Here is a 16211-nt window from a genome sequence, read left to right on the forward strand (position 1 = left end):
TCTCGTTTCTTTTGCAATTGCTTAGATTTTTTTCACCACTTTTTCAAAAGAATAGCCACCACTTAAGCTCTTTATGGTAAAAACAAATACATACAGGAGCCTTAGAGCATGTTTAAGGTGCATTGGAAACATAACACAATTGACTAATAACTATCAAGTAGTTTACTGACTTCGGGTGTCAGAGACCAGAAAAAGATATCAGTTTACTCATCCAGATCTAAGCTTTAGCAACGTTGCTAGTTCTCCGTGGGATATTGTGTATTTGTCATTTTAGGGAACTATCGCTTTAACAACTGTGTGAAAAAAAATTATTTATCAATTTGATGATGTGATTAGAAAGAAGGAAAGGTATTCTCTTTATTACATCACTAAATGTCTGTACTTTTCTATTGAAATATAAATAATTGTAACATTCTGTGCCAGATAGAATCTTATGGCTGAACCCAGATTTCAGAACCATACGGTTCTATCTGTGTTTGCACCCCCCTAAAAAAAACAGATTTACAAATGTCTAAGAATTTTGATACTCTGCACTTGAGGTACCTTTAAGGTGAGGACCTTAATGTTTTATGAAAGAAGAATTCACTACAATACAGTTTAAAGATCTGGGATGTGGAAAAGTTAATGCTCAATGTCTCAGAACTATGCTCAGATAGATCCTTGTAGTCCCAAGGTCACAATTTCCAATTGCACTTCTGTATGCTACACTGGGGCATTATCTTACGTAAGATAGCACGTCAATTCCGCCTGCAGTGACGCTATCTAACGTAAAACAATGACTCTGGGGTAATCTGGGTATATTTTTTTGCTCTTAAAACCCACAGGAATCTACATACTTTGCCACAATGGCAGTTATTTCAACTTCTATCACGTCACATATTCCCTACCATTGCAGATTAGATCATTCACAGCATGTCTCCAAACGTAAACACAATTGACAATGGCAATTCCAAGACATTGAGGATGGAATGGTATCTTGACCGTGTGATGAGTTAAATAAAGGTTAAATAAAAAGAAAGAAATCCAATAAAAATGAGTGTCCTGAATGTTAAAACAGAATACAACAAATATGTTCTAGTAGTTGTGGATGCTTCAGCTGTTCTGTTGAAATGTGACCATGACCATTCTGTATAACGCACAATATCACTGGAGGGGAAAACATGTGCCAAGCCTCTTAGAGTAAACATGGCACATCAAGCAGCAATAACATTCCTTTGATCACAACTCAGCCATATAAAAATGATTATATTTTTATCTACCAGAGCAGATAATAAGGAATTTCAAGCTGAGGTACCTCAACGGAATGCATACATACTGTACATAGCTTTGATATAATTCCGACAAATGTTTGATTCACGTGTTTGTAAGGGGATGATTTTTTTGTCATATTTTCATTAGCCTATTAGAATGATGTTGACCTTTAGCTTTCGTGATGAACTAAAGCTGAAAGGGTAAAGAGATAAACTCGAAAACCAGACCATTTTTATTGAACATTCTCTATGGTACACTCTTAGGAAAAAAAGGTTCCAGAAGGGTTCTTTGGCTGTCCCCATAGGAGAACCCTTTTGGGTTCCATGGAAAGGTTCTACCTGGAACCAAATAGGTTCTACCTGGAACCAAAAACGGTTCTTCAAAGGGTTCTCCTATGGGGACGGCCAAGGAACTCTAGATAGCAACTTTTTTCTAAGAGTATAGTGAGTGGCACAGTCTGAGACAGTCTCATGCAGACATGCCAGCCACCGAGACATATACTTAATATTGATAAAAAGGAACAGATGGGAAAATGAGTAATGGAGAAGACGGAGAGAGATCAAAGAATTAGCCTAAGGCCTTCCTCTCCTCTCCCACCTCCCTGCTCTTCATACTCTACTCTCTCTCTCCTTATCCTTACCATACCTCACCCACATCCATTCAAACACTCAGACTGTGTCTTGCATCGTCCCACTCTTTTTATTTACCTTTGACTGCAGGTTCTACCTCCTCCTTGGGCTCAGCTACCTCATCTTCCTCCTTCTCGGCTTCAGGCAATGCTGCTACCACCACCTCCTTGAGTCCATGCTCTGGTGCTACCTCCTCCTCCTCTTCCTTGGTATCAGTGATGGGTTCTACCTCCTCCTTGGATTCGGGCTCTACTTTCTCTTCCTCCACTACTTCTTCTTCCAAAGCTTCCTCTATTGTCAGCTCTGGTTCAGCAGATGGTTCCTCAGTCTCCTCCTCCTCTTCTGGTGCTTCTGGAGGGATGATCTCTGTGAATATACTCACAGCTGCAACTGAATAGCTTTGCTAGGTTTCAATGCATCAATGAGGAACCTAAATTTGCATTAGGGGATATTACCCAGCCATTGTAAGGGTCATGCTGACTTTCAATGGATTAATTTGGTACTAACATCAGTATGTTACACAACATTTGGTACCCATTTGAACTCTAAGAGTGAGAGAAGCATGGCATGATGGGTAGTTTTCACCTTGGATCTCTTCTGTCTTTTCCTCTACTTCAGTCTCTTTAGCCTCTTCAGAAAGCGGGGTTATTGTTTCTTCAACAGGTGGCGTTACTGTAATGCATGCAATTAGTTATATCATAAAACCAAATGTTGGCAGCATATTTTGAAAGCATATTGATCGGATGAATGGCATCTTTTGCCATTAAAATAATGAGAGCTTCAATATGAACAGACTTACCGTTGAGCGCTGGTACATTGAATGATAACATTTAAGTTTAGCCAATTATATTTTACGTTTTAGTAGACACTCTTATTCAGAGCGACTTAGTGAGTGCATACATTTCATAATATGTGTCTCCACACTGGTCCCCCATGGGAATTGAACCCACAACTCTGGCGTTGCAAGCACCATGCTCTATTAACTGAGCCACACAAAACCTGTTAATTCTCTGTAAAGTATTTACATAACAAATTCAAGATTCAACAGATTTACAAAGATGGCAGAAACTAAACATCTTTAATCAAGCCGGCACCATTAGTAATCTACTGATGCGATGGTACTACTAACTATTAAACTATTACTAACTATCAAAGCAAGGCTATGGTGACATATTAGTGAAAGCTGTGCATGTGGTGAGTAAGTATGGTATACAAATATGATATAAGATGACGAATGATAAATGCATTTCAATATCATTTTAAAAAACAATGGCAATACTATTGTTTCTACAACACTTCCTACATAAACCGCCACTACTTCAACTGCTGATGGAAAAAAATGGACTGTAGCCAAAAATGGACTGTGAGAAATCACAAGCCCTTGACCGACCTCCCGGAGGATATAACTAGCTACAGGAGCTTGATGAGTGGCAAGTTCACACATGAAAACTGCCTCTGGTACCCCCTGCCTTACAGAGGTACTGGGCTGGCAACCCTACAGAGCAACAGCAGATGCTACCTTCTGATCTACCCAGTATGAATACGGGGATCTCCCTCACAACCCCAGAACATGCATGGCCACACACACCTCCTCGCCTGATTTCATCAATATTCATGTCTAGGTTGGTCCGTTGCCAAACCTAACCAGTGTATCATCTGGAAATAAGACCAACATTATTCTAAACCAAGTCATTTTTCTAAACTAGAACATTAAACAATGTGTGTCATGAAAACATTCATGTCTTATCATTTTTCCTGGTTTGTTGTGGAGGCACCATACTGGATAAAATTCCATCCTCACAGGCCTGGCTACAGAGGGACAACAAATTCTATCACCCCGTAACCACCATCTTCTTTGTACTGCAGTGTCATTGAAAAGTGAACAGAAGTATTTACTGTGTCTACCTGGGCCACTCTGGTTGACAATTACATAACCAATATACAAATCAAGTGTACTATTACATCACTCTATTCATGCGTCTTCCATCCTTCCATCATTGGGCTTCCTTACATACTGTACTGTATATTATCTGTGTCAAACATCATCATTTATGCCATTAAGAATATCATGGACAGTCCTAAGGTAATAATTCCTACTGAATGTATCAATATGATTTAAGGCCTCGTTACAAGGAACAATACATAATGTATTAAGTAAATCACCAACCATCACTCATGGGTAAAAAAGGTATCTTTGTGATGCTGTATAATGTGACTCCGAGAAAGCTTTAGTTTCAAGGCAGATTGTTCTATTATGGATCTGCAAAAAGTGTAGACTATTCAGACTCATTTGATCTCTTATCTATACTGTATATCAGATTTGAGTGCAGTATAAATAATTAATTGTAAAATCAATAACGTACCCTATGAAACATACAGCTAGTTTTAATTCTGACCAGTTAGTTGATAATGTATGAATGTTTTTACCTTCTCATGGACAGTACTACACAGGTATGAGGGTTATGCATGATGATGAAACATCAGAGGAATGAAAGTTACTGGTCAATACCTGTCAAAAGAAGGTCATCAATGCCATCATCATCATCATCTTCTTCATCCTTGGATAGATCATCTTCCTCAGGAGCGGAACTATCAAAGGCTTCTGGTGTGATGCCATCATCTTCATCGGCGTCATCATCTTTGCCGATCACTTCAGCTGCATCCTTCCCCTCATCATCATCATCTGCTGTGTCATCAGAAATGTCTGCGACATCACTAACAGTCTCACCTGAATCCTCCATTGTTTTGTCAACGTCATCAACGATGGCACCACTGTCCTCACTGACAATGTCATCATCAGTGTTCTCTAAACTATCTGTAGAGTCATCAGTTGTATCCTCAGCTAATGTGTCTGAGATATCAATATCCTCACTATCAGCAAGATTGACCTTGATATCATCATCGTCATCATCGTTATCTTCTAGGTCAATGGGTTTACCATCATCATCATCGTTGTTGTCATTTGCAGTAGATGCAGGAGCATCCTCTGTGACATCAACACTGGCATCATTTGTTTTATCCTCTTCATTATGGGCATCATCAGTGGAAGCAACAGCAGTATCACTGGCATCCTCATCTGTAATTGCTTCAGTTTCAGCTTCAGCTGTGGTGTCATCCTCCTCTCTGTCATCATCTCCAGCAGAAGCTTCTGTCACTGTGTCATCAACATCAATCAGAATGGGAGCCTCATACTCTTCATCATCATCATCATCATCATCATCAGTCTCAGCAGTGACTTCAGCAGCAGCTTCATCCTCACCATCATCTCCCTCTTCCTCAGCCACCTCATCCGCTGCAACAGCCTCTTCTTCCTCCTCCTCCTCATCTTCTTCATCCTCAGCAGCCCCTTCCTCAGCCTCCGCAGCAGCCTCTTCATCATCATCTGCAACATCTTTATCGTCATCATCCTCTTCTTCAGCCACTGCAGCAGGCTGTTCTTCATCTGCCTCACCATCATCATCATCATCATCATCGTCCTCATCCTCATCTATCTCAACCTCAGCTGCTGCTTCCTCGTCCTCTTCTTCATATTCTTCCTCATCCTCATCATCAGCTTCTTCTTCATCCTCATCTTCTTCCCCTTCATCCTCATCCTCATTCTCCTCTTCTTCTTCATCCTCATCCTCATCATAATCTTCCACTTCTTCCTCATCCTCCTCATCCTCCTCTTCATCTTCTTCTTCATCCTCTACTTTAGCAACTGGTTCTTTTTCCTCTGCAAACATCCCTGCAACTACAGAATTAACTGTGTATCTTAACATGGTGAGAAAACCTTGAATGAAAAGTGACATTCAGTGCACTGGGCCATAACCAAAGAGACCCATAATGTATTGAGAGTTTTCAAGACAACACACTGCACAATATCTTTATTGTGTACTCATAATGCTTACACCTGGCAAGCTGCTCTCTGCTCAGCTAAACCACATACATCTAGTGGTGTGTATGTATACTACCATGATCCTTATTCCATACCATCAATATGTCGATATGTCCAACATAATGCCTTCTCTATATTACATTGCAGCATGTGGTATAAACATAATGAAAGTGCTCCATGATGCAAGACACCACAAAGACAAACTCACACAGGTTGACTTGTTTGAGGAGAATTATAGGTTAGAAATTGTCAATCCACAAAGAGTCTGTCAGTGAAGAGTTGTTATTTTCTGTGGTAGTGAAACAGAGACTCATAGTACCAACAATCTCCCCTTTAAGAATCCTCTCATTCTCTCATGGTTATGATGATGCTGGGTATGAACAGCAATTCAAAACTACTAAAACCCCAGACCGAAAAGAAGACGGAACCGAACAAAACAAAATAATACCTTCAAGACAACAACTCACACTTACTGTATAAACAGTATGCACATGGAAACACATGCTAGAAGATGCAGTACTGGTGAATTCATGTCCATATAAATTACGTCTGTTCTTACTTAAAGGTCAAATTCAGCCGTTTTCATCTGAATATCAAATCATTTCTAACAATTTAGTACCTTACTGGGATTGTTTTCAAGTAAAATGGTAAAAAAAAACAAAAAAACATTTTCTTTTTAGGAAAATGCAATTTATCAAGCAAGAATTTAGCTAGGAGTGTCTGGGAGTGTTCAGAGAGAATGGCCTAATTGTAGAGGCTAATGGGAGGGATGTGTCACCTGAAAACGATCTGTTATTGGCAGAGAGGGCAAACTCTCTTTGTTATTGGTCTATTAACTTATTCCGCCTGGTATAAACAATTCCTACTCAGCCAAACAAGCTGACATTTCAGGCAGTCTACTCAAACAGCTCTTACACTAGGGGCTCTATTTTCGGCTGGCTTTAAGGTGGTGCTAGTGTCAAATGCACGTTAGTTTGCTATTTTGTCATGTAAAAACTGGCGCACTGGCATTTCAAGCCTGCCTAGTCAAGCCTGTCGATAAAGGGTTTGACTCCTGAGACCACTTGGAAATAAATCCTAATCACCAAAGTTTTATGAAAATATTAAGTTTGAGAGGAGCAAATAGTGAGGTGACATTCCCTTTTTATCTATGCATTGTAAGCAGGCCCACATTATTTTAGCCATGCAGGTCCCTTGTTTAGGCTACAAAGTCCATGCCCATCATGAAATGAGAGATGAGAACCTCTGTACCGGTGAATCTCGTATTTAGAAGTTATTTTCCTGTGACAATTGTTTTCTGTTTCATATGTTCAAAACCCAAACCCTCTCTTACCCTAGGCCCAACGAAGGCTGGTTCAACAGCAATGCCTGTCTTTTTCATCCAGGCATCTTTATGATATAATTACCTTTTACATTTATTCATTTATTGTTGTTGTTGTTAAAACATTGTCAAAACATTTAATCTTATTACAACTTATTGGAATTATTCACCTTCCTGGTTTTATGGTGACAACTCCGTGGCACACCTGCAATGCAACTCCTGTAGATGTGTGAATATGATCTGATCTGTAAGATGGTTCTGATTATGTTCAGAAAACATATTTGGTCACCGTTCAAGATAAGTCTACATTTTGTTATTTAGTTTCGGTAAATCATTTGCCAAATTATAACGGACTAACATTGGAATTGCTGTTGATTCTAAGGCAATACATAAATGACCGTAAATACACAACTTGAAGCACCCATATATTTCGCCATGGAGCACGTTCTGATTGGCCAGTGAGGGGCCAAGACTCAACATACCAATAACTTGTTTATTCATCAAAACCCAGCCCTTTCACGCCAAGGCCAGCAAGTGCACCAATAATTGTAATAGTGAAAATAGCAAAAATATTTCTGACACACCTCTGAACCTATAACGCTACCGCCTGGGCTTAGATTTACCATTGTGTTAGGTTTGTTAAAATAGAGCCCCTAGATTTACCATTGTGTTAGGTTTTTTTTTAAATAGAGCCCCTAGATTTACCATTGTGTTAGGTTTGTTAAAATAGAGCCCCTAGATTTACCATTGTGTTAGGTTTTTTTTAAAATAGAGCCCTTAGATTTACCATTGTATTAGGTTTGTTAAAATAGACACCCTAGATTTGCCATTGTGTTAGGTTTGTTAAAATAGACACCCTAGATTTGCCATTGTGTTAGGTTTGTTAAAATAGAGCCCTTAGATTTACCATTGTGTTAGGTTTGTTAAAATAGAGCCCTTAGATTTACTATTGTGTTAGGTTTGTTAAAATAGAGCCCTTAGATTTACCATTGTGTTAGGTTTGTTAAAATAGAGCCCTTAGATTTACCATTGTGTTAGGTTTGTTAAAATAGAGCCCTTAGATTTACCATTGTGTTAGGTTTGTTAAAATAGAGCACTAGAAGTGCATTATCATAATTGTCAGTATTTTACAGTATCATTTCAACCTCATGGTGTGGAAATATACATTAAACACAGAAAAATCTAGTTTTTGTCTGAACTGCCCCTTTAAGATTATTTGTACCATAGTACTACCAAATAATAAGTCAGACTGAGATAAACTGTAATGGTCTATTTATAACTGCAAACAACTATGACATTTGAAATTCGAATTCACTGAAATTAATGGTACTATTAGATTTTATCCTACTACAATATCAACAACCAGATGACGTGTAATGACCATGTATTACAGCGATCAATAATTAAGGTAAATAGACCAGTTGTCTGTAGTAGCTTCTGGGAGTATAATTACGGTGTCTGGGAACAAATTGAGCAAGTAATCACACACAGGTATAGGCTAGTAATATCACATTATATAGCAATTCATGACAGCAGAACACACATTTGCTATAAATTACTCTGGCAACAGTGCAAATTACCACTTACAGACATCATGCAGCAAAATGCTTCACTCCCATGTATCAATCATCAATACATGTCTAATGTTATTTCATATGTGATTAATTTTCTATATGAGCATATTAAGAACAGGAAGGCACAGACCTTGTTTTCTGGACGGTATGAATGCAGCTATGAGGTAGGAAGGAAGGTGATTTCAGTAGCAAGAGGTTAAACACAAAGAGTGATCCATGTCCCTTGACAAGTACACAATGTGTGACTATGGATAAGAAGTTAGTAAGAGTACTGCAAGTAACCAAGTTAATACGATGGTTATGTTAATAAAATGTAAGCATTTTAGCAAAGCCACAAAACAACAAATCATTTATTAGCGCTGCTGAATAGCTTGGTTAGAGTGATATCCATTGATTTTGCTTACTAGTATGTGCATTTGTTACGTGCCATTCTAGTTAAACTACATTATATCTAATGTAGTTTAAATATAGTAAACATCGTATGTTTACCTATAAACCTGGAAAGCATGGCCATGGTACCTTCTGTTCCCCCCTTCTCACTTTCAGCATGATGATCCTCTTCAACGTACCATCCTATATCTTTTGGGGGTGGTTTTACTGTTACGTGCCAAGGTGAACATCCACAAAATCAACCCCCATTAACCTCAGCCTATGTAATCTTTTCAAATCCTTGGGACAGCCTACCTACATTAATTAAATGTTTGGTCCTAAAAAAAACTAAAACAATTATAATTTCATCTTGTGTCAAGCTTTAATTTTGCTTATCTGTTTTGTCACTGATGTGAGGCTCCTAAAGAGTGAAGGGAATTGCATAGTGGAGATAGGTGGTGGAAAACTATGCAGTGGATTGGTTTCAAAATGCCATCTAGAGAGATAGCGGGGCAGAATCCTTAGGTTTTAGACAGCTGTGTGTTAGATTTAGAGATTTGGAGATTTGGAGAGTTTATTAGTCACATGCACGTGGTTGCAGATGTAAATGCAGGGTACAGTGAATATCTTAAGCTCCGAGCTCCAACAGTCCAGGTCAAAGGGAAGTGAATGAAACAATAGTATTTCTCAGTATAAGAGAGATTTAGGCCTATGTTATGAGGTCATTCTGTTAGGGTCTTTGGCACAGCCAAGCATGTATAGCCTACTAGATAGAGCTAAATCATCATATAGTACATCTTACACTACAGTCGATTACAAATGCTGTAGGTCTTGTAGGTCTAACTCCATGCAGTGACCTGCATTTCAGCAGCAGGCTTGGAGGGACTAAACGGCACGTCTAAGCTCTTGCTGAAGGAAACAAGGCTTTGACTTCGAAAGCTTCATTAGTGGCCGGATGAGTGAGATTGTTATCTCAGGTCATATGAGCGCCTGCTAAGCTGCAAAGCCAAGCTCGCGTCCCTCACAGTAACCTGTAGCTGAGTCCTTTAAGGGCACAGGAAATAGCAGGCAGAAGAGCTAGCATTCACATTGACTGACAATAGCGGTATTGCCAGGAAGCATTTCTCAACAAATATGTTTTTTGTCCTTTCACTAACATCTATGTTATAAAGAGCATGAAGAAAACAGCTATTATAAAACATTGACGAATAAGTAAAAAACCTATGGTAAAATGATAGATACATGAAAACAAACCTTTTTTCTTCCCCGGATGTAGCTCACCTAAAAACAGATTGGGGGGGATATGTTAGTGTAAGAAAGGAACCAACAAAATAGATCTAGTGAAACATTGATGAAGGCAGAATCAATTATGAATGTGGATCAGAGTGGGAGTAATGCTCTTCTCCAGCTGCAGGCACCTTCCTTTTACCTCTTAAAAATCACCAAGGCGCTAAAGAGTATAAGTCAACTCAATGAGAGGCAGTAGGCTACACAACAACAGCAACAACAGCTCGTACATTTGTTTACTATGAATCTCAGAGCAAAGGTGGACGATTTAGTGAAATGTATTCCTGTGAAAGAGCCTAGGAGTGGTAGCAGAATTATGTCTAACATGTCAGCTGTGTTATGCTAAGTTTGTGAGGAAAACAAGTGTGAACTCCACAAAAGTCAATAGACAGGTTTAGCTTCTGCAGAGGAGTTTGATTTGACGAGTCAGCCATTCTTCAAGGGAGATGTGAAAATACACCCACCTCGTTTGTGCTAAACTGGCTCTAGCTATGAATAGCAGATATTCACATTTGGGATTTATTTTTTCTCTCAGAAGTTAAATGAGAGGAAAATGCTAATTCTGAAGGGTGTGTTTGATGTTGTGGGGTGCGTTTTGAAATATACTGTATCTCTTACTGCAGAGAGAAGGAGGTCCTTTCAAACCACAATAGCCTAAGAGATAACGTTACCAGGTTGTATAAATGCATTAAAGCAACAAATAACGTTTAAAGCTTATTTATTTAATAATTTGTTATTTAATGCTATGAATCTGAAGTATTAAGAAGGTGCCAATGCCATGGCATCACAAAACCTGGACACTATGTTGTGCCTGTATGAGTGGTTAAAGTGTCTACCCTACAGTAAGACAGAAATAGTCTCTGCCCTTTGAGTCGTAACTCACAGACAGCTGTCAGACAGCCAGGCAGGTCAGCATCTATCTGCATTTAATCCACTGAGCTATGCATAGCCACCGTGGGACAACCCTTTCTTCTTACTTTCTCTGTCCCTATAATCTCCATTTGCCTTGCCCTCCATCCCTCCACAGACTCACTCTCTCCATCATTTAACAGGGAGCAGAGGTCACTGTTACCGTATGTGTGTGTGTGTGTGTGCGTGTGCGTGCGCGCGTGTGCGTGTGTGTGTGCATGTGCGTGTGTGTGTGTGTGTGTGTGCGTGTGTGTGTGTGCATGCGTGTCAAGAAGGGATGCAGTGGGTTCAGTTAAACTTTAGTCTGTATGACAAAGACTTCTGTACCTTGATATTGTAGATGTGTTTGGCGGTATTCCCATGCTGCCATAATGAATGTCTACATGCATTTTGTATTGATAACTAAAATGTGTGCATAATGTGCCTGTTTCATAACAAATGTTTTTAACCACTACTGTACCTTGTAATTCACTCTTTCAGCCTAGGCAGAAAGTATTGCTGATCACCAGATAGCAATGTACATTTACATTTTAGCAGACTCTCTTATCCAGAGTGAGAGCCTACATTTTCAGATTATTTATTATTATTATTATTATTTTTGTCCTCTGTGGCAATCGAACCCATAACCCTGGCGATGCTCTACCAACTGAGCCATACAATCATCTGAAATACCTGTGTGTGTGTGTGTGTGTGTGTGTGTGTGTGTGTGTGTGTGTGTGTGTGTGTGTGTGTGTGTGTGTGTGTGTGTGTGTGTGTGTGTGTGTGTGTGTGTGTGTATGTGTGTGTGTGTGTGTGTGTGTGTGTACATAATACAACTACATTGCTTTCTTCAGAGTGAGTTACTATTGGCACTGACAATCGTGCTACTCTCCTGCATTCCCTTTATTGCACAGCAAAACTATTAGTCAAATCTAAGTGACGTTTGCTTACATTATTTTGTTGTAGTGTAATTCAATAACAGCTGCTGAACTGTACGTGTGGTGCTGCTGTTAAATTAACTATAAACATTTGCTTTCCCAAATCACACTGATGTGTGTTGACTTCTCTGCCACAAATCATTACTGTTCCGCAGGAAGTTTGTCCCTGAACTGTAGTACTGTAGTTGTCCTCCACACTGGGGTATACTTAGAGCTCCTGTTATAAGAGCTGGTAAATCGCTAGGTTGTCATTGGAAAGGACTATTGATATCAAGTTTCTTCCTGGTTCAATAAGGCTGGTAGAAATATATCTTACTACCCAGCTGAATCGCAGGCTAAACTACGGAATGAAGACAAGCTCCTTGGCTGTTTTAGATGTCCTCTAGCTAACATTGTGTATATCTGTATGTGCTGATGTTGTTGTGAGGAAACACACACTGCTGAGTGTGCTGTAGTGGTGAGTGTGGAGCAAGCCTGGAGATGAGATCTGTATATTTAAGTGAGCATGGTGGACAGCGAGTGGTGAAAATACAAAAGCAAGGGATTAATATGAGAGAGAGAGAGAGAGAGAGAGAGAGAGAGAAAGAGGGAGGGGAGAGAGAGAGAGAGAGAGAGAGAGAGAGAGAGAGAGAGAGAGAGAGAGAGAGAGAGAGAGAGAGAGAGAGAGAGAGAGAGAGAGAGAGGAGAGAGAGAGAAGAGAGAGAGAGAGAGAGAGAGAGAGAGAGAGAGAGAGAGAGAGAGAGAGAGAGAGAGAGAGAGAGAGGAGAGAGAGAGAGAGAGAGAGAGAGAGAGAGAGAGAGAGAGAGAGAGAGAGAGAGAGAGAGAGAGGAGGATTTGTGGTTGACTTAAATTTATTTTTTCACACAAATGTGGTACAGGAGTTAAGGTATCACGCTGCAGGTCGAGAGCATTGTTCTTCAGTTTCAAATTCTTCTGTGTGAAAGGCTGGAAAAAAGTGTCCCATTCTTTAGTTTGAAGTTTGGAACGCTGTTATTAGCTCTATGTGGATGGAGCTTGTATTTAATATGACAATACATCATGTAATATGAGATATGATAAACAGGCTCAGGTTGATATGTATGGACCTCCTTTCAACATACTGTGATTTACAGTATATATAGTATTGTGTAGGGTTTAGAGGACCACAGGCTAGCCTTGGAGATAAGCCAGTGGCTGCGCTATGGTTCACAGGTTCTCAGTCTGACAGATTTATCCTGCATCCATGAAGTTGAATGAGGCATGACCTGCCAGGTGCCTCGTCAAATCAAAGTGGGCTGGCCCTTTTTCTTTTAGAAATACCATGATGTTCTGTTTATTATGTTACTGTTGTTGCTGTTATTTGGTCTATTAGTGGGGTAGTATGTGTGAAGTATACCTTCAATTTCCTCCTCCTCCTCAGGTGCTACCAGGTTGGAGGCAAAGGTCAGAAGCAGGTTGCCCCAGCCAGTGGACTCCTCCACCGCCTCGTTCACCACTTTCATGGGATCTGAGCTGATATGCTGAATGCTTCCTGAGAGTGTGGTGAACAGGCTGTGTGAGTTAAGACCCCGCAAAACATAGCTACCCTATATTTACACAGTCACTTCTAGAAACACTCCACTCAAAACTAGACTAAGGACTATTTAAAGAATACTTAGTTACCAATGTATAAAACTGCATTCTGTTATAGACAATATAAATATTAATTTAACAATATGCTGTGCTTAATCTGTCAAATGGAATCATACACTGTTCAAATGTTCTGTATGTAGGTAAATGCATGAGAACAAGCAAATCCCAGCAACTGAATTCATACCCAGAAACAAACAGAGAAATTATATGAAGATGAATGTGTACATGACTATAAACAATAGCTTGTAACTAAATGACTATAAAAATGTGATGTAGTATAACATGTCCTCTGGTGGTCCAATGGGTTACTTCTAATTTCTGCTGGCGTATACACTGTGGAGACGACCGTCTGTCTGTCTGTCTGTCTGTCTGTCTGTCTGTCTGTCTGTCTGTCCGGACGGACGGACTCGTCATAAGTAGAGACACACAGTAGGCAGTAGGAATGACATGCAAACATGCTACAGTACAGACTACAGGACATGTCAGACACCCCTGCCAGCATACTGTGTTAGTGACAACTCTCACTGCTCTTTAGACTGTTCATTAGCGAGCAATTATCAAAGCAGTATAATGGATATTCAAAAGAGAGTGGTTATTAGTTATATAATCTATAGTAGTGTTGAATTAGCATGAGTGGGTTAAGGAAACACGGTTGATATAGCCATATTCAACAAAGGACTTTTTGTTTCCTGGACTTGAAAATATTTAAGTGGGAATTTATTTTCTATGCAATTCTGAACAAATGGACGTTACAGCTATCGACTATATCTAAATGCCTATATCAAAGTTATTTAGAGGGACACAATATTGTCGAAAGTATGTGGACACCCCTTCAAATTAGTGGATTAGGCTATTTCAGACACACCCGTTGCTGACAGGTGTATAAAATCGAGCACACTGCCCTGTAATCTCCATAGACAAACATTGGCAGTAAAATGGCCCGTACTGAAGAGCACAGTGACTTTCAACGTGGCACCGTCATAGGATGCCACCTTTCCAACAAGTTAAATCGTCAAATGTCTGCCCTGCTAGAGCTGCCCTGGTCAATTGTAAGTGCTGTTACTGTAAAGTGGAAATGTCTAAGAGCAACAACGCCTCAGCCGCAAAGTGGTAGGCCACACAAGCTCACAGAATGGGACCGCCGGGTGCTGAAGTGCGTAGCACGTACAAATCGTCCGTCCTCAGTTGCAACACTCACTACCGAGTTCCAAACTGCCTCTGGAAGCAACGTCAGCACAAGAACTGTTCGTCGGGAGCTTCATGAAATAGGTTTCCATGGCCAAGCACCTGCACACACTCCTAAGATCACCATGCGCAATGCCAAGCGTCGGCTGGAGTGGTGTAAAGCTCACCGCCATTGGACTCTGGAGCAGTGGAAATGTGTTTTCTGGAGTGATGAATCGTGCTTCACCATCTGGCAGTCCGCCAGGTGAATCTGGGTTTGGCAGAGGCCAGGAGAATGTTACCTGTCCAAATGCATAGTGCCAACTGTAAAGTTTGGTGGAGGAGGAATAATGGTCTGGGGCTATATTTCATGGTTCAGGGCTAGGCACCTTAGTCCCAGTGAAGGGAAATATTAACGCTACAAAATGAAATGCCCTTCTAGACTAATCTGTGCTTCCAACTTTGAGGAAGGCCCTTTCCTTTTTCAGCATGACAATTCTCCTGTGCACAAAGCGAGGTCCATACAGAAATGGTTTGTCGAGATCAGTGTGGAAGAACTTGACTGGCTTGCACAGAGCCCTGATCTCAACCCCATCGAACACCTTTGGGTTGAATTGGAATGCTGACTGCGAGTCAGATCTAATCGCCCAACATCAGTGCCCGACCTCACTAATCCTCTTGTTGGGGAATGGAAGCAAGTCCCCGCAGCAATGTTCCAACATCTAGTGGAAACCCTTCCCAGAAGAGTGAAGGCTGTTGTAGCAGCAAAGGGGGGACTAACTCCATATTAATGCCCATGATTTTGGAATAAGATGTCCGACGAGCAGGTGTCCATATACCTTTGTACATGTAGTGTATTTATCATGACATGAGTTAATGGACTAATTAGTTGCTATATTAGTCGTTAATAGTAAATTGTATTATATTTAAATATATATATATATATATATATTTTTTTTTTTTTAACAAATATATGCATTCGTTTTATCTACTCCTCTAAAGTTAGTTGCAACAGTATGTAAACTCAAACTCACTAAGGGCCTCAGTGGCCTCTAATCATCACAACAAAGTTAAAAGCATATTATTATGGCTTGCCTCTAGACCTCCCTGCCTCCTTAATTGCTTTCCTGACAGCGGGAGGTGGGGGGACTCCTGTTAAAAGCAGAGGTATATAAGCAGTGGCACAGGTACAGGGACAGTGAACAGTCTCCATCACATGCAAATGATCAATGTGGGGAGAAGAACTCCAGAGTGATGCGTTCTGGGAGGAGGAAACGGATTGTCTTACCATAACAACCAATG

General features: G+C 40.2%; 1 protein-coding gene across 11 annotated transcripts in view; it reads right to left on the reverse strand.

The window, feature by feature from the left end:
• LOC129817513 (triadin-like) overlaps positions 1 to 16211 on the reverse strand; it is a 69063-nt gene that overhangs the window by 35934 nt on the left and 16918 nt on the right. For 9 of the 11 annotated variants that reach the window (XM_055872834.1, XM_055872829.1, XM_055872832.1 and 6 more), the window contains exons 3-8: positions 16005 to 16061; positions 13510 to 13644; positions 10276 to 10302; positions 8783 to 8809; positions 2466 to 2552; positions 1959 to 2231 (exon numbers count right to left, since the gene is read on the reverse strand). In XM_055872834.1, the coding sequence (XP_055728809.1) occupies positions 1959 to 2231; positions 2466 to 2552; positions 8783 to 8809; positions 10276 to 10302; positions 13510 to 13644; positions 16005 to 16061 (606 nt within the window). Of the gene's footprint in view, positions 1 to 1958; positions 2232 to 2465; positions 2553 to 4389; positions 4665 to 8782; positions 8810 to 10275; positions 10303 to 13509; positions 13645 to 16004; positions 16062 to 16211 lie in introns of those variants that run through there. The other 2 variants (XM_055872833.1, XM_055872836.1) reach the window with 2 other exon arrangements.

This window comes from Salvelinus fontinalis, chromosome 20 (assembly GCF_029448725.1).
Source record: "Salvelinus fontinalis isolate EN_2023a chromosome 20, ASM2944872v1, whole genome shotgun sequence".
In the NCBI taxonomy this organism is placed as follows: Eukaryota; Metazoa; Chordata; class Actinopteri; order Salmoniformes; family Salmonidae; genus Salvelinus; species Salvelinus fontinalis.